General features: G+C 43.9%; 1 protein-coding gene across 1 annotated transcript in view; it reads right to left on the reverse strand.

Moving 5' to 3' along the window:
- Window positions 1-23794, reverse strand: part of LOC309559491 (cytochrome P450 2A13-like) — a 70468-nt gene that overhangs the window by 39373 nt on the left and 7301 nt on the right. Inside the window, exon 3 of the mRNA XM_082262765.1 lies at window positions 4725-4866. Within this exon, the coding sequence (XP_082118891.1) occupies window positions 4725-4866 (142 nt within the window). The remainder of the gene's footprint in view (window positions 1-4724; window positions 4867-23794) is intronic.

The following is a 23794-nucleotide window of genomic DNA, read 5'->3' on the forward strand; positions in this document are numbered from 1 at the left end:
AAGGTGTGCACCCCAAAGTTGAAATACACATGCATGTGTTTGCCAGCAGGGAGAGTAATGTATCGGGGCCATGTACCTGTAGGCAAGGAGAAATAGAGCAGAGCAGGTCCCAGGGAGATCTTTCCCATCTCCTCACTGGCAATGCTATGTGCCCTAGGTGATTAGGGTGTGCCCAGGCACACCCAGCACACCCCGTGCGCACGCCTATGTCACCGCCACATCCACCACCACCTCAACCTCCCTCCTACTCCATATGGGCCTCGTCCTTCAGAGATGAAGAAGAACATTGTTTTATTTTTCTGTTTTTTTTTGTTGTTTTAAGTTATTTCCCTATCCACATTTGTTTGCAGAGCACTTGCCATGCTCTTAATTACGTTTTGCTGCCATTTGCAGCACTCTAGCCCTTTCCTTTGGTGTTTTAGAGCCATTTTAGTGCCTTAAAGTTCGGGTCCCCATTGACTTCAATGGGGTTCGGTGTCCGGGAAAAGTTCGGTAAAAGTCCGGGACACGGACCCGGACTTTTTTTTAAAGTTCGGCCGAACCCGTCGAACACGGACATCTAGGTGTCCGCTCAACCCTACCCATAATGATTCAGCACCATCACAGACTACATACATGAAGTCACCTTTATACTAATTTTCAGGCTTAGCAGTTAGCACTTCTAATGAAAAGAAATTGCTGCACTCAGATGTGGTCAAAATCCAGGTTTATTGGACATCCCAATGTGGCAAAAAAGTGGCAAAGTTAACTTTGCCACTTTTTTGCCACATTGAGATGTGCAATAAACCTGGATTTTGACCACATCTGAGTGCAGCCATTTCTTTTCATTATTGACTGTTCACGGAGGCGAGTCAGGGCGCTGTTGGTCATCAAGCTTCCCATTACCTTGAGCAGTGTATTTCTTTCCTTTGCAGTTAGCACTTCTACCATGCAGCACTGGGGTCGAGTGCTGGTAGCATTGCTCCCCACTGTCCCCGATTTGGAGGGATTGTCCCTTATTTGGAACAATGTCCCTCTGTCCTCCTCATTTGTCCTTCATTTTGATCTGATCTATATAGTTCTATATGAAATTCACTTTTTATCTTTCAAAAAGTATTTCCCAGTGCTAAACCTTTCATCCAATTTCTAAATTGCTACTCTTGTAAATTTCAATCCAATATAAAGGAATAGTAGTGGTAAAAAAAAAAAGCACTTCTGGATTTATACAATCATTTTTTTGTATAATTCTCCTTTAAGGGGGCATGGCAGGAGGTGTGTCCTATGCTTGCATACCTTTGCTAAAAGGTGTCCCTCGTTCCCATCTCAAAAAGTTGGGAGGTATGAGATAGGACGTTGTCTGCATGGAGTTTATATGTTCTCCCTGGGCATGTATGGGTTCCCTCCAGGTGCTCCAGTTTCCTCCCTCACTCCAAAGACATGTAGGTTAATTGGCTCCTGCTTAAAACTGGCCCTAGTATGATATTCTACTTGGTGCACCCAAGATGGCTGTCTCATTATGTGCCCAATAGGGATGATTGAACTTTTGAAAAGTTCGGTTCGACCAGAACACCCGAACTTCCCAAAAGTTCGGCCCGGATTTCAGAACCCCATTGAAATCAATGGGACCCGAACTTCGGTAATCAAAAAACACCATTTTGAAGCCCTAAAACCCAATAAATGCCCCTAAAAGGTGCCTAGGGTTCTGGGTCATGCCCCAGGGACTATTAATCACACAAAAAAAAGTTCTTAAAAATTGTCATTTTTGATAGAGAGCCAATTATTAAAAAAAAAAAATTAGATTTTTTTATTTTGACTTTGGATTTAGTCTCTGGGGGGGTCTAAAAAGTCTACCTGTGAAGTTTAAGCTCTGTAGCATGTCCAGAACCAGAAAAAAAAAAAAGATTGTTTGTATTATGTCACTTATAGAACAGGGATATGGCTCCGCTATTTTCACACCTTGCCGTTTAGTATCAAGCGTTTTTTTTGGGCATTTTTTGGGGGTTATTGGAGGCAGGCATAACATCAGAACTTCTGTGTAGGGGTATATATACACACACACTTATATGTATATATACCCATACACATATATAGGTGTGAAAGTAGCAGAACACTATACTTGCGCTAATGAAATAATTAACACCAATATGGCTCCGCTCCTATCACACCTATATATGTGTATGTGTAAAATACATATAAGTGTGTGTGTATATATATACCCCTATACAGAAGTTCAGATGTTTTGCCTGCCTCCAAAGAACCCAAAAAAATGCCCAAAAAAACGCTTGCGCCAAAAAAAAAAAACGCCCAGGTGTGTTTTTGCAGCAGGCGTTTTTTTGGGCATTTTTTGGGGGTCTTTGGAGGCAGGCAAAACATCTGAACTTCTGTATAGGGGTATATATACACACACACTTATATGTATTTTACACTTGCACATATATAGGTGTGATAGGAGCGGAGCCATATTGGTGTTAATTATTTCATTAGCGCAAGTATAGTGTTCTGCTACTTTCACACCTATATATGTGTATGGGTATATATACATATAAGTGTGTGTGTATATATACCCCTATACAGAAGTTCAGATGTTTTGCCTGCCTCCAAAAAAATGACCAAAAAAACGCCTGCGCCAAAAAAAAAAAAAACGCCCAGGTGTGTTATTGCAGGGTTTTTTTTCGGGCATTTTTTTGGGTTCTTTGGAGGCAGGCATGACATCTGAACTTCTGTATAGGGGTATATATACACACCTACACATATATAGGTGTGAAAGTAGCAGAACGCTATACTTGCGCTAATGAAATAATTAACACCAATATGGCTCCGCTCCTATCACACCTATATATGTGTAAGTGTAAAATACATATAAGTGTGTGTGTATATATACCCCTATACAGAAGTTCAGATGTTTTGCATGCCTCCAAAGACCCCAAAACAATTTCCAAAAAAAAACCCTGCAATAACACACCTGGGCGTTTTTTTTTGGCGTGGGCGTTTTTTTTTGGGCGTTTTTTTGGGGTCTTTGGAGGCATGCAAAACATCTGAACTTCTGTATAGGGGTATATATATATATATATATACACACACTTATATGTATTATACACTTACACATATATAGGTGTGATAGGAGCGGAGCCATATTGGTGTTAATTATTTCATTAGCGCAAGTATAGTGTTCTGCTACTTTCACACCTATATATGTGTATGGGTATATATACATATAAGTGTGTGTGTATATATACCCCTATACAGAAGTTCAGATGTCATGCCTGCCTCCAAAGAACCCAAAATAATGACCAAAAAAACCCTGCAATAACACACCTGGGTGTGTTTTTTTTGGCACAGGCGTTTCTTTGGGCATTTTTTTGGAGGCAGGCAAAATATCTGAACTTCTGTATAGGGGTATATATACACACACACATATGTATATATAACCATACACATATATTGGTGTGAAAGTAGCAGAACACTATACTTGCGCTAATGAAATAATTAACACCAATATGGCTCCGCTCCTATCACACCTATATATGTGTAAGTGTAAAATACATATAAGTGTGTGTGTATATATACCCCTATACTGAAGTTCAGATGTTTTGCAAGCCTCCAAAGACCCCCAAAAAATGCACAAAAAACGCCTGCTGCAAAAACACACCTGGGCGTTTTTTTTTTGGCGCAGGCGTTTTTTGGGCATTTTTATGGGTTCTTTGGAGGCAGGCAAAACATCTGAACTTCTTTATAGGGGTATATATATACACACACACTTATATGTATTTTACACTTACACATATATAGGTGTGATAGGAGCGGAGACATATTGGTGTTAATTAGCGCAAGTATAGTGTTCTGCTCCTTTCACACCTATCTATGTGCAGGTGTATATATAAAGACATGTGTGTGTATATATACCCCTATACACAAGTTCAGATGTCATGCCTGACTCCAAACTTGTCCTCAAAAAATCCCTATAAACGCCTGCAGCCAAAAAGCAGGCTGACAGGTGAGAAGCCATATCGCTGCTCTGAAAGTGACCTAAGAGAAACAATCTTTTCTCTATAGCGGTCACCCTGACATGGAAGGGTTTGGTCACCCTGCCATAGCAGTCAGAGTCAGTTCACCCTACACTACATTACGGTCACCCTGGCACCTAACACTTTCCCTACAGAAACTAAATTTTTGCATCTAACTAAAGTAGAAAATAGCACCCTAACTACACTAGATATCCCTTTCCTCACACTAATAAATGCTAAATGACACTTTTGAAGCAAAATTAACAGAACTGCTTCCACTCTCTTCCATGTCCCTGTATTACAATGCTAGGAATTTGGCGGGGGCTATCTTATATACTGGGGGGCGTATTCACTAATGATTGGCCTAGGGACCCCCTAGTCACTCCAATCACATCCCTAGCATTCTCCTGCCCCCTCAATTGGCTTTTACTAATGGTTCTGGTCCAATCACAGGCTTTTAAAGCCCATTTCCTGTCCCATTGCATTTTGGTTGGTTCTGGTTGCCGAATTCCGAACTTTTTCAGCAAAAAGTTCTAAATTCGGCCGAACCTCGAACAGCCAATGTTCGGGTCGAACCGATGGTCGACCCGAACCGTTCAATCATCCCTAGTGCCCAACAGAGTCCTCAGGGGGAAAAGTGCTATAGAAAAATGAATTGCATATAAAAAAAAAATAAAAAACAGAAAATAGATACTCATCCCACCACAGATGAAGATGAAGCTCTCTGCCTTGGACTCTTACGTTTAACATTGGGGTGTTTGAGAAGAAGCAGGAATCCATGTCTCAAGGTGGTGCTAACTGTCTCTGTCCCGGCCACAAATAGTGATGTAGCAGTTCCGTAGAAATTCTTCATGGTGAAATGTGTGGAAGGATTATGCTTCTCCTGTAAGTAAGGAACATGGAGTTTCACTCATTATATAGTTTTTAGAAGATTAAAGTGACCCTGTCAAAATAAAAATTAAACAAAAAGCACTCTGTAATGGAAGAGGACTACTGCGTCTAACCCCCAACCCTTCTGTCCCACCCGTCCAGTGCCACTTGTTTTAGCCTAATAAATGCAGCTTTACCAAAGTTTAACCACTTCCCATCCATAGGCCGTATTCGGCCTCAGATTGAAGTCGTTATACACATAGGTGTGCACAGCCTATTGCATTAGCGTGTGCACCTCAAAGCTCAAACATATGTGTGTGTGTATGTGTATTTATATTGATGGTGTCAGTAGAGCAGTGGATGGTATCAGTAGTTTTTATTATATTTTTAGTTTTATTTTTTACATTTTTTTTTTAATGTATTAGGAGCCCCGTTCTGCACCACACGGGGTGATTAGGATGTGAACAGGCACACCTGGCATACCCTGTGTGCACTTCCATGGTTATACCAGGATCGTGGTTGCAGCTACAACCATGATCCTGGTATCAACCTTTGCAGCTGGTGATTTCCTACAATGTACCAGAGATCTGAGTGGCTTTACAGCCGCTGGATAACTTTTACAGGTGCCGGAAGAGGGTCCTCCTGCCCCCGCTGTCACCCTCACAGGGCACTTTTGTCCCATTGGGGAGCCCGGTAATGGCCGCATGCGACGCCCAAGACAGAGCAAAATTAACTGATATTGTTCCTTTCCCTCTGTGATGTCAGAAACCAGAAGCAACTAGGATTTCGTCACGGTTTTTGGTTCTTTGTTTACAAGCAGTTTCTATGCTTTGGAGGCCAGAGGAGATATCTGGAGTCTAATAGACACCATCTCTCTCCATAAGGAGGACCTGTCACCGCTCATGCTATCACAAGGGATGTTGTTCATCCCTTCTGATAGCAATAAAGATGATCCAAAAAAAAAAGGAACAGTACATTGTAAAAAAAATAAATAAATGTAAATAAAATATAAAAATGTTTAAAGCACCCCAGTCCCCCCCATGCTCATGAGTCCTGCATGCATATGTAAACAGCGATCACACCACACACGTGAGGTATTGCCACAAACATCAGAGCAAGAGCTAGTACCAGACTCTCTGTTTAACTCCAAACTGAAAACCTGTAATAGGTTTTAAAGCATTAATACTTAATCATAAGATACAGTGCAAAGAAGTGAATCATAAAGCAAACGTGATAAAATTTAAATTGATAAATGTGATATAAATAAATGATAAGCAAAAGCCCAAAGTCATATAAAAAAATATACAAAAAAGTGTTCGGAGAACAGTCCAAAGAATTAATCCAAATAAAAGTGCTGAAGTGCTTCACAACTAGTGTTGAGCGAACACGGACTGTATTATTCGTGTTCGTACCGAATAATTGGATTTTTTGTACCCGAACACGGACACGGACACTTTACTGTATGTTCGGGTAAAAATCCGTGTTCGGTCGTTTTATTTCCGGGTTTTGCATGCTTTGGCGCTCTTTTCATGGCGGGCTTTCAACAGCCAATCAACAATCGTTTAACTGGTGTGCCTTAAGCCATCCCAGCCATGCCTGCAAATGTCTCAGTAGCTGTGATTGGCCGTCTGAAGCATGTGACCAAGTCTTTATAAGTTCGAGGCAGCCGCAGCGGCGTCATTATGCTGCTTAGATTCAGGGACAGAGCACACATCAACGTGCTGGCTGCTGATTAGGGAAAGATAGGCAGGAAAAAACCATTTGTGTCCGGATAGAATTGAGGGACAGGTCGGAGTGTTTAGGCAGGGCGAGTTGTAGGCATTTTAGGGATAGAGTCTGCTGAATTATATAGGGTCAGTGTCTTCTACAAACTACAATCGATATTGCTGTGTGGGGGGTGGGGTGAATCTGCACTCAATCCTGATCTACGATCTCTTCTCAATCCTGTTAGGGACAGAGTCTGCTGAATTTTAGGGAAACTGTGTTCTACAAACTACAATCGATATTGCTGTGTGGGGGGTGGGGTGAATCTGCACTCAATCCTGATCTACGATCTCTTCTCAATCCTGTTAGGGACAGAGTCTGCTGAATTTTAGGGAAACTGTGTTCTACAAACTACAATCGATATTGCTGTGTGGGGGGTGGGGTGAATCTGCACTCAATCCTGATCTACGATCTCTTCTCAATCCTGTTAGGGACAGAGTCTGCTGAATTTTAGGGAAACTGTGTTCTACAAACTACAATCGATATTGCTGTGTGGTGTGGGATTGGAGATAGGCAGGTGTCAGTGATCCACATCCATTTTTCTGTGTGTGAGCTGCAGTGAACACAATCTTTTTGGGCTGCAGTGAACACAATCTTTTTGGGCTGCAGTGAACACAATCTTTTTGGGCTGCAGTGAACACAATCTTTTTGGGCTGCAGTGAACACAATCTTTTTGGGGTGCAGTGAACAAAATCTTTTTGGGGTGCAGTGAACACAATCCTTTTTGGTGTGCAGTGAACACAATCTTTGTGGGGTGCAGTGAACAAAATCCTTTGTGGGGTGCAGTGAACACAATCTTTTTGGGGTGCAGTGAACAAAATCCTTTTTGGGGTGCAGTGAACAACATCCTTTTTGGGGTGCAGTGAACACAATCTTTTTGGGGTGCAGTGAACAAAATCCTTTGTGGGGTGCAGTGAACACAATCTTTTTGGGGTGCAGTGAACACAATCTTTTTGGGGTGGAGTGAACAACATCCTTTTTGGGGTGCAGTGAACAAAATCCTTTTTGGGGTGCAGTGAACAAAATCATTTTTGGGGTGCAGTGAACACAATCTTTTTGGGGTGCAGTGAACACAATCTTTGTGGGGTGCAGTGAACACAATCTTTTTGGGGTGGAGTGAACAACATCCTTTTTGGGGTGCAGTGAACAACATCCTTTTTGGGGTGCAGTGAACACAATCTTTTTGGGGTGCAGTGAACACAATCTTTGTGGGGTACAGTGAACAGAATCTTTGTGGGGTGCAGTGAACACAATCTTTGGGGGGTACAGTGAACACAATCTTTGTGAGGTGCAGTGAACACAATCTTTGTGGGGTGCAGTGAACACAATCATTGTGGGGTGCAGTGAACTCAATCTTTGTGGGGTACAGTGAACACAATCTCATACTGAAGGTTTGAGGGTGCTGCCTGTTCCATACTCCCCCTACTCCTCATCTAGCCTTTTAGGGGTACAAACAATAGTAATTGGGGCCTAGTGTGGTTGTGTACGTGTGATATACATACACTTTTTTGGGATCATATTTTCTATTCCGCTATTTAATCAAAAACCTTTGGGGATCAGTTAAATTGGGGGATAGTCTGTGTTGGTACGTGTGAGAGAGATCCACCTTTCCAAGTTGTTGGGGTTCATCTCATACTTCTGAAGGTTTGAGGGTGCTGCCTGTTCCATACTCCCCCTACTCCTAGCCTTTTAGGGGTACAAACAATAGTAATTGGGGCCTAGTGTGGTTGTGTACGTGTGATATACATACACTTTTTTGGGATCATATTTTCTATTCCGCTATTTAATCAAAAACCTTTGGGGATCAGTTAAATTGGGGGATAGTCTGTGTTGGTACGTGTGAGAGAGATCCACCTTTCCAAGTTGTTGGGGTTCATCTCATACTTCTGAAGGTTTGAGGGTGCTGCCTGTTCCATACTCCCCCTACTCCTAGCCTTTTAGGGGTACAAACAATAGTAATTGGGGCCTAGTGTGGTTGTGTACGTGTGATATACATACACTTTTTTGGGATCATATTTTCTATTCCGCTATTTAATCAAAAACCTCTGGGGATCAGTTAAATTGGGGGATAGTCTGTGTTGGTACGTGTGAGAGAGATCCACCTTTCCAAGTTGTTGGGGTTCATCTCATACTTCTGAAGGTTTGAGGGTGCTGCCTGTTCCATACTCCCCCTACTCCTAGCCTTTTAGGGGTACAAACAATAGTAATTGGGGCCTAGTGTGGTTGTGTACGTGTGATATACATACACTTTTTTGGGATCATATTTTCTATTCCGCTATTTAATCAAAAACCTTTGGGGATCAGTTAAATTGGGGGATAGTCTGTGTTGGTACGTGTGAGAGAGATCCACCTTTCCAAGTTGTTGGGGTTCATCTCATACTTCTGAAGGTTTGAGGGTGCTGCCTGTTCCATACTCCCCCTACTCCTAGCCTTTTAGGGGTACAAACAATAGTAATTGGGGCCTAGTGTGGTTGTGTACGTGTGATATACATACACTTTTTTGGGATCATATTTTCTATTCCGCTATTTAATCAAAAACCTTTGGGGATCAGTTAAATTGGGGGATAGTCTGTGTTGGTACGTGTGAGAGAGATCCACCTTTCCAAGTTGTTGGGGTTCATCTCATACTTCTGAAGGTTTGAGGGTGCTGCCTGTTCCATACTCCCCCTACTCCTAGCCTTTTAGGGGTACAAACAATAGTAATTGGGGCCTAGTGTGGTTGTGTACGTGTGATATACATACACTTTTTTGGGATCATATTTTCTATTCCGCTATTTAATCAAAAACCTCTGGGGATCAGTTAAATTGGGGGATAGTCTGTGTTGGTACGTGTGAGAGAGATCCACCTTTCCAAGTTGTTGGGGTTCATCTCATACTTCTGAAGGTTTGAGGGTGCTGCCTGTTCCATACTCCCCCTACTCCTCATCTAGCCTTTTAGGGGTACAAACAATAGTAATTGGGGCCTAGTGTGGTTGTGTACGTGCGAGATACATACACTTTTTTTGATCATATTTCCTATTCCGCTATTCAATAAAAACCTTTGAGGATCAATTGAATTGCGGGATAGTCTGTGTCGGTACGTGTGAGAGAGATCCACCTTTCCAAGTTGTTGGGGTTCATCTCATACTTCTGAAGGTTTGAGGGTGCTGCCTGTTCCATACCCCCCCTACTCCTCATCTAGCCTTTTAGGGGTACAAACAATAGTAATTGGGGCCTAGTGTGGTTGTGTACGTGCGAGATACATACACTTTTTTTGATCATATTTCCTATTCCGCTATTCAATAAAAACCTTTGAGGATCAATTGAATTGCGGGATAGTCTGTGTCGGTACGTGTGAGAGAGATCCACCTTTCCAAGTTGTTGGGGTTCATCTCATACTTCTGAAGGTTTGAGGGTGCTGCCTGTTCCATACCCCCCCTACTCCTCATCTAGCCTTTTAGGGGTACAAACAATAGTAATTGGGGCCTAGTGTGGTTGTGTACGTGCGAGATACATACACTTTTTTTGATCATATTTCCTATTCCGCTATTCAATAAAAACCTTTGAGGATCAATTGAATTGCGGGATAGTCTGTGTCGGTACGTGTGAGAGAGATCCACCTTTCCAAGTTGTTGGGGTTCATCTCATACTTCTGAAGGTTTGAGGGTGCTGCCTGTTCCATACCCCCCCTACTCCTCATCTAGCCTTTTAGGGGTACAAACAATAGTAATTGGGGCCTAGTGTGGTTGTGTACGTGCGAGATACATACACTTTTTTTGATCATATTTCCTATTCCGCTATTCAATAAAAACCTTTGAGGATCAATTGAATTGCGGGATAGTCTGTGTCGGTACGTGTGAGAGAGATCCACCTTTCCAAGTTGTTGGGGTTCATCTCATACTTCTGAAGGTTTGAGGGTGCTGCCTGTTCCATACCCCCCCTACTCCTCATCTAGCCTTTTAGGGGTACAAACAATAGTAATTGGGGCCTAGTGTGGTTGTGTACGTGCGAGATACATACACTTTTTTTGATCATATTTCCTATTCCGCTATTCAATAAAAACCTTTGAGGATCAATTGAATTGCGGGATAGTCTGTGTCGGTACGTGTGAGAGAGATCCACCTTTCCAAGTTGTTGGGGTTCATCTCATACTTCTGAAGGTTTGAGGGTGCTGCCTGTTCCATACCCCCCCTACTCCTCATCTAGCCTTTTAGGGGTACAAACAATAGTAATTGGGGCCTAGTGTGGTTGTGTACGTGCGAGATACATACACTTTTTTTGATCATATTTCCTATTCCGCTATTCAATAAAAACCTTTGAGGATCAATTGAATTGCGGGATAGTCTGTGTCGGTACGTGTGAGAGAGATCCACCTTTCCAAGTTGTTGGGGTTCATCTCATACTTCTGAAGGTTTGAGGGTGCTGCCTGTTCCATACCCCCCCTACTCCTCATCTAGCCTTTTAGGGGTACAAACAATAGTAATTGGGGCCTAGTGTGGTTGTGTACGTGCGAGATACATACACTTTTTTTGATCATATTTCCTATTCCGCTATTCAATAAAAACCTTTGAGGATCAATTGAATTGCGGGATAGTCTGTGTCGGTACGTGTGAGAGAGATCCACCTTTCCAAGTTGTTGGGGTTCATCTCATACTTCTGAAGGTTTGAGGGTGCTGCCTGTTCCATACCCCCCCTACTCCTCATCTAGCCTTTTAGGGGTACAAACAATAGTAATTGGGGCCTAGTGTGGTTGTGTACGTGCGAGATACATAAACTTTTTTTGATCATATTTCCTATTCCGCTATTCAATAAAAACCTTTGAGGATCAATTGAATTGCGGGATAGTCTGTGTCGGTACGTGTGAGAGAGATCCACCTTTCCAAGTTGTTGGGGTTCATCTCATACTTCTGAAGGTTTGAGGGTGCTGCCTGTTCCATACCCCCCCTACTCCTCATCTAGCCTTTTAGGGGTACAAACAATAGTAATTGGGGCCTAGTGTGGTTGTGTACGTGCGAGATACATACACTTTTTTTGATCATATTTCCTATTCCGCTATTCAATAAAAACCTTTGAGGATCAATTGAATTGCGGGATAGTCTGTGTCGGTACGTGTGAGAGAGATCCACCTTTCCAAGTTGTTGGGGTTCATCTCATACTTCTGAAGGTTTGAGGGTGCTGCCTGTTCCATACCCCCCCTACTCCTCATCTAGCCTTTTAGGGGTACAAACAATAGTAATTGGGGCCTAGTGTGGTTGTGTACGTGCGAGATACATACACTTTTTTTGATCATATTTCCTATTCCGCTATTCAATAAAAACCTTTGAGGATCAATTGAATTGCGGGATAGTCTGTGTCGGTACGTGTGAGAGAGATCCACCTTTCCAAGTTGTTGGGGTTCATCTCATACTTCTGAAGGTTTGAGGGTGCTGCCTGTTCCATACTCCCCCTACTCCTCATCTAGCCTTTTAGGGGTACAAACAATAGTAATTGGGGCCTAGTGTGGTTGTGTACGTGTGATATACATACACTTTTTTTGGATCATATTTTCTATTCCGCTATTCAATAAAAACCTTTCTAGGGCAAGATCTTAAATTACAGAAATATGAGGAGACCGTCAAATAAGGGCCGTGGCCTGGGTCGTGGTGCTGCTGGTAGAGCTCCTGTTGCAAGGAGAGGACATGGTCGATCTGTGCCAGCTACACGCACAAGTGAAACACCTTCCTCAAGTGTGAGTAGGCGACAGAACCTGCATCAGTATTTGGTAGGGCATCAAACGCCCCTAGAAGTGATGAGGCCAGAACAAGTTGAGGCGATAGTAGATTGGTTTGCTGCTGACAGTGCCTCCAGTTCCTTCACATTGTCTCCCACCCAGTCTACTGCAGAAAGGTCAGAGTTGGCACCTGCAGCCAATGTCCAACCGTCTTTCACCTCACCCCCTTGCAAATCAGGCCAGCAGTCTGAGCCCCAAGCCATACAGCAGTCTCTTATTCTTTTTGAGGACTCTGTCAGCAGGGTTTCCCAGGGCCATCCACCTAGCCCTGCCCCAGAAGTGGAAGAGATTGAGTGCAGCGATGCCCAACCACTTATTCCTCAAGATGAGTACATGCAAGGATCATCGCAGCACGTCTCCGATGATGACGAAACGCAGGTGCCAACTGCTGCGGCGTTCAGCATTGTGGAGACCGACAAGGAGGGCAGGGGTGAAGACTGGGTGGAAGATGATGTGGAGGACGATGAGGTCCTCGACCCCACATGGAATGAACGTCATGCAGGTGAACTGAGTAGTTTGGAGGAAGAGGCGGTGGTCGCACAGAGCCACCAGCACAGCAGAAGAGGGAGCAGGGTGCAGAAGCGGAGCGGCCGTGCCCTAGACACTACGCCCGCTACTGCCCAACGCAGCAAGGGAACGAGCGCACCAAAGTCAGCTCAAAGGAGTTCTCTAGCGTGGAAGTTCTTTAGAAAATGTGCTGATGACAGGACACGAGTGGTTTGCACCCTGTGCAATCAGAGCTTGAAGCGAGGCATGAACCTTCTCAACCTGAGCACAACCTGCATGATCAGGCATCTAAGTGCAAAGCACGAGCTGCAGTGGAGTACACACCTTCAAAACCAAGAAACGTCTCTGGCTCATCCTGCTTCCTCTTCTGCTGCAGTCTCGGCCGCTCCAGCCACATCTGTAGTGATACCGGCACCTGCCACCCCGCAAACAGACGATCTGTCAGCAACACCACCACCTGGGTCACCAACAACCATCTCCACAATGTCCCGTGGAAGCGTTCAGCTTTCCATCTCCCAAACACTTGAGAGGAAGAGGAAGTACCCCCCTACCCACCCGCGATCCCTGGCCCTGAATGCCAGCATTTCAAAATTATTGGCCTTTGAAATGCTGTCATTCCGTCTGGTGGAGACGCACAGTTTTAAAAACCTTATGTCGGTGGCTGTCCCACAGTACGTCGTGCCCAGCCGCCACTACTTTTCCAGGCAAGCCATCCCTTCCCTGCACAACCAAGTGGGGGAAAAAATCAGGTGTGCACTGCGCAACGCCATCTGTGCCAAGGTCCACCTAACTACGGATACGTGGACCAGTAAGCACGGTCAGGGGCGTTATATCTCCCTAACGGCACACTGGGTAAATGCAGTGGCGGATGGGCCTGAGGCGGATAGCAATTTGGCGCATGTCCTTCCACCACCGAGGATTGCAGGGCGCTTCAGTTTGCCTCCTGTTCCTAACTCCTCCTACTCCGCTTCCTCATCCTCTACCGCCTCCTCATCCGGACAGCGTAACACCTTCACCACCAACTTCAGCACGGCCAGGGGTAAACGACAGCAGGCAGTTTTACAACTTGCCTGTTTGGGGGACAAACCACACACCGCGCAGGAGTTGTGGAGGAGCATGGAACAGCAGACAAATGAGTGGTTGCTGCCAGCGAGCCTCAAGCCCGGCCTGGTGGTGTGCGATAACGGGCGAAATCTCATAGCAGCTCTGGGCCTAGCCGGTTTGACGCACATCCCTTGCCTGGCGCATGTGCTGAATTTGGTGGTGCAGAGGTTCCTTAAAAACTACCCCGATATGTCAGAGCTGCTGCAGAAAGTGCGGGCCGTTTGTGCGCACTTTCGGCGTTCTCACCCTGCTGCTGCTCGCCTGGCAGCGCTGCAGCGTAACTTCGGCCTTCCCGCTCACCGCCTCATATGTGACGTGCCCACAAGGTGGAACTCCACCTTGCACATGCTGGAAAGACTGTGCGAGCAGCAGCAGGCCATAGTGGAGTTTCAGCTGCAGCACGCACGCGTGAGTCGCTCTGCGGAACAGCACCACTTCACCACCAATAACTGGGCCTCCATGCGAGACCTGTGTGCCTTGTTGCGCTGTTTTGAGTACTCCACCAACATGGCCAGTGGCAATGACGCCGTTCTCAGCTTAACTATCCCACTTCTATGCCTCCTTGAAAAAACAATTCGGGCGATGATGGAAGAGGATGTGGCACAGGATGAGGAGGAGGAGGAGGATGAAGAGGTAACATTTCCAAGGCTTTCAGGGCAGTCATTCGCAAGGGGCTCCGAGGGTGGGTTCCTGCACACGCAAACGCCAGGGACGCAATTGTCCAGCAGGGGCACAGTTCTGGAGGATGAGGAGGATGAGGAGGAGGAGGAGCTGGAGGAGGAGATGGAACCATGTTCACAGCAGGGTGGCACCCAGGCCAGCTCATGGCCATCACTGGTGCGTGGCTGGGGGGATACAGAGGACACGGACCATACACCTCCCACAGAGGACAGCCTTTCGTTGCCTCTGGGCAGCCTGGCACACATGAGCGATTACATGCTGCAGTGTCTCCACAACGACCGCCGAGTTGCCCACATTCTAACTTGTGCTGATTACTGGGTGGCCACGCTGCTGGATCCCCGTTACAAGGACAACGTACCGTCCTTAATTCACTCACTGGAGCGCGATCGCAAGATGCGCGAGTACAAGCGCACGCTGGTAGACGCCATGCTGCTGGCATTCCCATCTGACAGCGGGGCCACAGTGGAAGCACAAGGCAGAGGAGGAGGAGGAGGAGGTCGCCAACGCAACCAGGGCACCGCCAGCACCTCAGAAGGCAGGGTTAGCATGGCCGAAATGTGGAAAAGCTTTGTCAGCACGCCACAACAAACAGCAGCACCAGCAGCTCAGATGGAACGTCTTAGCAGGAGGCAGCATTTTACCAACATGGTGGAGCAGTATGTGTGCACACGCCTACATGTAGTGAATGACGGGTCTGCCCCCTTCAACTTCTGGGTCTCCAAATTGGGCACATGGCCTGAGCTTGCCCTTTACGCCTTGGAGGTGCTGGCGTGCCCTGCAGCCAGTGTATTATCTGAACGGGTATTTAGCACGGCTGGGGGCGTTATAACAGACAAGCGCAGCCGCCTGTCCAGAGACAATGTGGACAAGCTCACGTTCATTAAAATGAACCAGGCATGGATCCCACGGGACTTTTCCGTACCTTATGCAGAATAGCAATGGATACCGACCTTACCCACCCATTGTTCCATTTTTGCTCTTTCTCACTCTTTTGGGGTGTACCCTCATTTAAAATTTGTGAAAAGAAGCAGTGTTGGCTACCTCGTCCTCCTCCTCAGGGCCAGATTAATGTAGGGTCTATTGGAGCTGCAGCTCCAGGCCCCTACCTTTTATATAGGCCCCGGGTTGGCCATATTCACTGTTACCGCTCTTCTGTCACTTGTAAACACAGAAGTCTGGCTTCTATGCTCGCTTCCCCAGGCAGCACCCTCAGAACCTCCCCACACAGCGTGAAGGCCGGACAAGGAGGGACAGTTGGCGATGCATGGATGTGTTTATGGGCTTCAGAGACAGCATCCCATGTTGAATTAGGCATGCATGGCTGCACCCTTCCTCCTCTGGGTGCATGGCAAGGCACGGCCCTAAGGCCCTTCAAAATCCTCAGCACCAAGCCCATGATGCTGTTAATCCGGCCCTGGTCCTCCTCCACCGCCGCTTCCACCTACACCGCCCATAGGTGTGCGCAGCCTATTGCATTAAGGTGTGCACCCCAAAGTTGAAATACACATGCATGTGTTTGCCAGCAGGGAGAGTAATGTATCGGGGCCATGTACCTGTAGGCAAGGAGAAATAGAGCAGAGCAGGTCCCAGGGAGATCTTTCCCATCTCCTCACTGGCAATGCTATGTGCCCTAGGTGATTAGGGTGTGCCCAGGCACACCCAGCACACCCTGTGCGCACGCCTATGTCACCGCCACATCCACCACCACCTCAACCTCCCTCCTACTCCATATGGGCCTCGTCCTTCAGAGATGAAGAAGAACATTGTTTTATTTTTCTGTTTTTTTTTGTTGTTTTAAGTTATTTCCCTATCCACATTTGTTTGCAGAGCACTTGCCATGCTCTTAATTACGTTTTGCTGCCATTTGCAGCACTCTAGCCCTTTCCTTTGGTGTTTTAGAGCCATTTTAGTGCCTTAAAGTTCGGGTCCCCATTGACTTCAATGGGGTTCGGTGTCCGGGAAAAGTTCGGTAAAAGTCCGGGACACGGACCCGGACTTTTTTTTAAAGTTCGGCCGAACCCGTCGAACACGGACATCTAGGTGTCCGCTCAACCCTATTCACAACTCAAACTCACGCAATTGAATGTGCCAACCACCCTCTTGTGCTTGCACTTACCAAAGGATGTGGACCCCTTAGCAATATTGCATATGGGTCTACAATGCTGAATGGTTTGGGAAGATAGCAGCTCACAAATGTCTTGAAGCTTGTCACTCATAAGTGAAGAAGAGAAGACTCGGATAGTGTAATAAAGCCTTGTTTATTCATAAAAATATTAAAATTGCACTTACAATATCGTAGGCAACAATGTGCATTCGGGTACAAAGGAACAAGTGGTACGATCAGTCAATCTGGAATTGTGATGCAAGGCAAGCATGGAACGCAACCTACATGTGCGTTTCACCGCTGAGCCGAACGTGACGTGACGTCAGAGGAAACAGAATCTGCATCATTGTGGAGCATTGATCCCATTGTAAACTGCCATTCGACACGGGATAGCAGAATCGTCTCCTTCTCCTATATGATTTGGCCCTGTGGGTGGGGCGAAATGTGTCAGGGGTCGTGGCCTGGATGGGGTCAGGCTGAAGCCACTTTCACTTGTCTGACATCTGGGCTCTTTCTGGAGTGTGGTTTTTGGGTTTTCATCTTTTCATGTGCATATACTGTATCAAGCTGGGATGGGCTCTCTTCATGCCAGCGCCTTCTTAGTGTGAGTCACTGGAGTTAATTGAGATGGGGTACCCTAAGCATTCCCATTTCATGGTATTGTATAGGTATAATTGTATATATATACACACTGAGTTGTAATCTCAAGTCCATTTATCAATGAACATACAAAATAAGAGCAGAAAACAACCTACGGTATATTAAATAGAATAATAGGTTAAAGTATAATAAAATTATATTATATCCTTTAATTAAAATGCTGCCTTTTGGTTCTGAAGAGAGGGTTGAGAAGCCCTTCAACTTTAAAGCAAGAACAGTCCAGACAACTCCAGCATGTGAACATATAACACACACTGGATACATGAACATGCTCCGATAGATCATTGCTAGGCAGTCCAGATCAGAATAAAACACTAAAATACTCCTCCGCCTCTATGACGAAAGATTCACTCACCTCTTTAGAGCAAAGACCCTGGTATGAACCTTTTGTGTCTATAATAAATTTATATTAAGTAATAATAATTTAAAATTAGAAGTAAAAAATGCATACATATACTGTATGTAAAACATATCATAACTTATCTTAAACCTAAATTAAAGATTTTAATAACGAAATTCAAAAAATATGAGGAAAAATGTAATATATAAAAATAGAAAAAATATATATAATTGAATGAAAGGATAATAACGACTGAATAAAAAAAAAGGAAAAAAAAATAATTCTCTGTTATACATAAACGTATGAATGAATTGCACAAACAATTACAAAATAAAACAGTAGATGGCACCAGGCTGAGGAAGATTTCTACAGTTTGTCATACTGAAATACTTCTGTCCCGTAGCACAAAATATTACAGCTGAACTCTAGAGGAATTGCAAAATTGCAAAGGGAATGTTTTTAAGAAGGGGGAGGGGGGTCATAATATAAAAAAAAAAATGGAGTCAACCCTAAATTTTATATTAGACCCTTCAACTCTGGCATGGGTTTTAAAGGGGAACCCCACACAAAATATCTTGAAAAAAAAAAGTAGGGTCCCCCTAAAATCTATACCAGACCCTTATCCAAGCACGCAGCTTGGGTGGCCAGGAAAGGGGGGGGGAGTGCCCCACCCCTGAACCATACCAGGCTAAATACTCTCAACATGAGGGGGGCATACCTTACAGTGTCTCTTCCCCACAACCCTGCCCCAGTGGGCAGTGGGCTTATCTGAATATAAAAGCCCCCTTTAAAAATAAGGGGAGCCCAAAAAGTAAAGGGTATATAGTACCCCTACTCATTCATTAAACAAATGTCAATGGTAAATAAAACATGCACAAACAATAAAAATTAAGAAAAACAAAAAAAGTCCCACAATGTAAATCCACTAACATTCATATCAATGCAATGCAGGTCCACATCAATCACGGGGACATTGTTGATCAAAAATGGACACGTCTATACATTGGGGAAAATAAATATTTGATCTCCTGCAGATTGTGTACATTTGCCCACTTGCAAAGAAATTAAGGGTCTATATTTTTTTTCATAGGTGTATTTTAAATGATAAAGATAGAATATCAACCAAAAATCCAGAAAAAAACACATGATATAAATGTTATAAATTGAGTTGCAGTTCAATGAGTAAAATGAGTATTTGTTGGCAAGCACAGAGGTAAGATGTTTCTTGTAGTTGGTGACCAGGTTTGCACACATCCCAGGAGGGATTTTGGTCCACTCTTCTTTACAGATCTTCTATAAATCCTTAAGGGTTTCTTGGCTGTGGCTTGGCAACTCGAAGTTTCAGTTCCCTCCATACATTTTCTATAGGATTCAGGCCTGGGCCACTCCATGACCTTAGTACGCTTCTTCTTGAGACACTCCTTTGTTGCCTTGGCGGTATGTTTTTGGTCATTGTCATGCTGAAAGACCCATCTTCAGTGTTCTGGCTGAGGGTTCTCATCCAAGATTTTACACTACATGGCCCCATCCATTGGCCCCTCAATGCGGCAGAGAAACAGCCTTTAAAGCATAATGTTTCCACCTCCGTGCTTGACTGTAGGGATGGTGTTCTTAGGGCCATAGTCAGCATTTTTCTTCTTCCAAACATGGCAAGTCACTCTCCTCAAGAAGGCACATGTACAGTCATGCCAAATGAATGCCTAAATAATTCTGAGAAGGATTGGGAGAAAGTGCTGTTGTCAGATTAGACCAAAATTGAGCTCTTTGGCATTAATTTGACTCGATGTGTTTGAAGTAAGAAAAATGCTAACTATGACCCTAAGAACACCATCCCTACAGTCAAGCACTGAGGTGGAAATACGATGCTTTGGGGTTGTTTCTCTGTTATGGGTCATGACAATGCCAGATAGGTTCCCACTGACACCATTGATCTTTTTAGCCATCTGTAAGAGGGTAATTCTTTCAGATGACCACAAGTGTAAGCAACATTCCTCCCATTGACCATCACACTAATGTTTCATGAGTTGCAGATATAGTCATTTTAAGCTGGGGTTACCTGAGACCGGAAAGCAATTTTAGGGGTTCCTCTGTGTTGAAAAGGTTAAGGAAGGCTACCATAGACTGCTTACTCAGTGCTGAGGTCTCCCTCAAATAATTTCCTTTGCTAGTTGAATGTTCTTAGTCTAAAGTGTTAGACTATTTTCTCTATTGGTAAATGTTCTTTAAAGAGGAGCTCCAGTTGTTTTTGTGTTTATTAAAAGTCAGCAGCTACAAAAAGTGTAGCTGCTGACGTTTAATAAACAGACACTCACCTGTCTCAGGATCCAGCTATGTGGTCACCCGAACCATCACTTCTCTCCCTTTCCTCTCCATGGCACCGGCATTTCAACTGTGGGCTAGGGATGATCGAACGGTTCGGGTCGACCATCAGTTCAGCCCGAACATTGGGTGTTCGAGGTTCGGCCGAATTTAGAACTTTTTGCCCAAAAAGTTCGGAATTCTGCAACCAGAACTGCCCAAAATGCAATGCTTCAGGAAATGGGCTTTAAAAGCCCGTGATTGGACCAGAACCATTAGCAAAAGCCAATTGAGGGGGCAGGAGAATGCTAGGAATGTGATTGGAGTGACTGGGGGGTCCCTAGACCAATCATTAGTGAATACGCCCCCCAGTATATAAGATCGCCCCCGCCATATTCCTAGCATTGTTATACTGGACATGGAAGAGAGTGAAAGCAGTTCTGTTAATTTTACTTTTAAAGTGTCATTTAGCATTTATTAGTGTGAGGAAAGGGATATCTAGTGTAGTTAGAGTGCTCCTTTACACTTAAGTTAGCTTCAAAAATTTAGTTCCTGTAGGGAGAGTGTTAAGTGTAAGGGGACCGTAGTGTAGTGTAGGGTTAACTGGCAGCGACTGCTATGGCAGGGTGACAAAACCCTTCCATAGCAGGGTGACCGCTATAGAGAAATGATCATTTCTCTGAATTGCTTCAGCACACCCATATGGCTTCTCACCAGCCAAGCATTTTTTATGCTGCAGGGGCTGCCACTGCCAGTGCTTTTTTGAGGACATGTTTAATGTCAGACATGACATCTGAACATGTGTATAGGGGGTATATATACACATATATGTCTGTATATATACCCCTAGACATATATAGGTGTGATAGTAGCAGAAATAAATGCTTGCGCTAATGAAATCATTTACAGTAATATATTTCTGCTACTATCACACCTATATATGGCTAGGTGTCTATATACATATAATTATGTGTGTATATATACCACTATACACAAGTTCAGATGTTTTGCCTGCCTCAAAAGAACCCAAAAAAATGCCAAAAAAACGCTAGCGTCAAAAAAAAAAAAATGCCCAGGTGTGTTTTTGCTGGCATTTTTGGGGGGTTTTGGAGGCAGGCAAAACATCTGAACTTGTGTATAGTGGTGTATATACACACATCCATATATTTATATACACACCTAGACATATATAGGTGTGATAGTAGCAGAAATATATGCTTGCGCTAATGAAATCATTTACAGTAATATATTTCTGCTACTATCACACCTATATATGGCTAGGTGTCTATATACATATAATTATGTGTGTATATATACCACTATACACAAGTTCAGATGTTTTGCCTGCCTCAAAAGAACCCAAAAAAATGCCAAAAAACGCTAGCGTCAAAAAAAAAAATGCCCAGGTGTGTTTTTGCTGGCATTTTTTGGGGGGTTTTGGAGGCAGGCAAAACATCTGAACTTGTGCACAGTACCACTATACACAAGTTCAGATGTTTTTCCTGACTGCAAAGAACCCAAAAAAATGCCTGCTTTGAAACCGGCAAGGTGTGAAAACCGAGGAGAGAAGCTAACCCCCTGAGCTGAAAGTTTTCTAATACATACAATCCTTTTTTTTCTGGTTCTGGACATGCTATAGAGCTGAAACTTCACAGGTACACCTTTTAGACCCCCCAGACACAAAATCACACAAAAAAAGTTCTTAAAAATTGTCATTTTTGATAAAAAAAAGCCAATTATTGGAAAAAAAAAAAAAGAGATTTTTTGATTTTTTTACTTTGGATTTCAGATCTGGGGGGTCTAAAATGTGTACATGTGAAGTTTCAGCTCTGTAGCATGTCCAGAACCATAAAAAAAAGATCATTTGTATTAGAAAACTTTCAGATCACCAATATGGCTTCTCGGTTTCCACACCTTGCCGGTTTAATAGAAGGCATTTTTTTGGGTTCTTTGCAGTCAGGAAAAACATCTGAACTTGTGTATAGTGGTACTGTGCACAAGTTCTGATGTTTTGCCTGCCTCCAAAACCCCCCAAAAAATGCCAGCAAAAACACACATGGGCATTTTTTTTTTACGCTAGCGTTTTTTTGGCATTTTTTTGGGTTCTTTTGAGGCAGGCAAAACATCTGAACTTGTGTAAAAAAATCTCTCTTTTTTTATCAAAAATGACAATTTTTAAGAACTTTTTTTGTGTGATTTTGTGTCTGGAGGGTCTAAAAGGTGTACCTGTGAAGTTTCAGCTCTGTAGCATGTCCAGAACCAGAAAAAAAGATCATATAGGTGTTAAAGGAGGGTCCCACATCCCTGTTCTAATGAAAAATTATCTTTTTTTTTTCATGGTTCTGGACATGCTACAGAGCTGAAACTTCACATGTACACCTTTTAGACCCCCCAGATACTAAATCCAAAGTCAAAATAAAAAAATAAAAAAATCTCTCTTTTTTTTTTTAAGAACTTTTTTTTGTGTGATTAATAGTTAATGGGGCATGACCCAGAACCCTAGGCACTTTTTAGGGGCATTTATTTGGTTTTAGGGCTTAAAAATTGTGTTTTTTGATTGCCGAAGTTCGGGTCCCATTGATTTCAATGGGGTTCTGAAATCCGGGCCGAACTTTCGGGAAGTTCGGATGTTCTGGCCGAACCGAACTTTTCAAAAGTTCGATCATCCCTACTGTGGGCACCCGGCTTTGACAGCTTGCGACCTCCCAGCCAGGTGTGCACTGTACATGCGCGAGTCATGCACACCTGCTGAATGGCCTGGCAGTCTTTTGAGATCTGTGACGTGTCCCAGAAGACTGAAGGGAGGGAGCTGGAAAGGAGAACTGTCAAAACTAGGTACCCACTCATCCCCAAAAAAAAATTATTTGCCAAATGTGGTGGGGGAATGGGGGAAGAACTTCACCTTTTGGGTAGAGCTCTGCTTTAAAGTGGTTGTAAACCCTTACATATACCCAGTGAAGTGACTGGCCTCAGGTGATACACAACAATGAAACAAATCCTCCTACACAAGTTCTACCTGTTTATCTGCAGAAGTCTTTCCCCTACATACATTCAAAGTGTAGAATTCACACAGGATCTCAAAGCTCTAAAAAACAGGGGGTGGGGAGCTGAAGTTACATCAGTGAGGAGAACTTTGAGAGCTGATTGGAGGGAAGGGACATAACCTCCCTTCACACTGCATACAGGAACAGAGCAGCTGAAGCTGCCAATCTGCTGGAGGTCCCTCCCAGTCACCATTTTTCTCTTGGTGTCAGGAAAACTTGTCCGAAGTGACTGATGCTGATAGGAAAGAGGAAACAGGCAGCAGACAGAAATGACACTTAGTGCTCCTAATTGGGACACACACACTATAGAGAACATGCTTTGTTCATATTTCATGTCTGTCTTTAATTCTTAGGGTTGAATGTTCATGGCTGTTTCTTTCTTAGGATTGAATGTTAGAAAATGCTACAATCACATGCAGAAAGGCAACAAATTTATACATTCTGCCCTGGGAATATTTTCCCACTGTTTGATACAACAAATAAATTGACATTCATACAAATTGCAAAAAAAACAGGTATAGCCTAAATCTCTTGCTAGAAGGCTAACTAGCCTAGAAGGATAGCTAGAAGGTAAGGATACCAAAATCAGCATGATTTCATGCTTTTAGCCACCAGCACAAAAAAACGCTGCTTGCTTTTGGTTGTTTTTGCATGTTGTAGGGTGGAAAGCCTTAAGCCTCGTACACACGC

This window comes from Pelophylax lessonae (genome assembly GCF_965119305.1).
Source record: "Pelophylax lessonae genome assembly, chromosome: 7".
NCBI classification, from domain to species: Eukaryota; Metazoa; Chordata; class Amphibia; order Anura; family Ranidae; genus Pelophylax; species Pelophylax lessonae.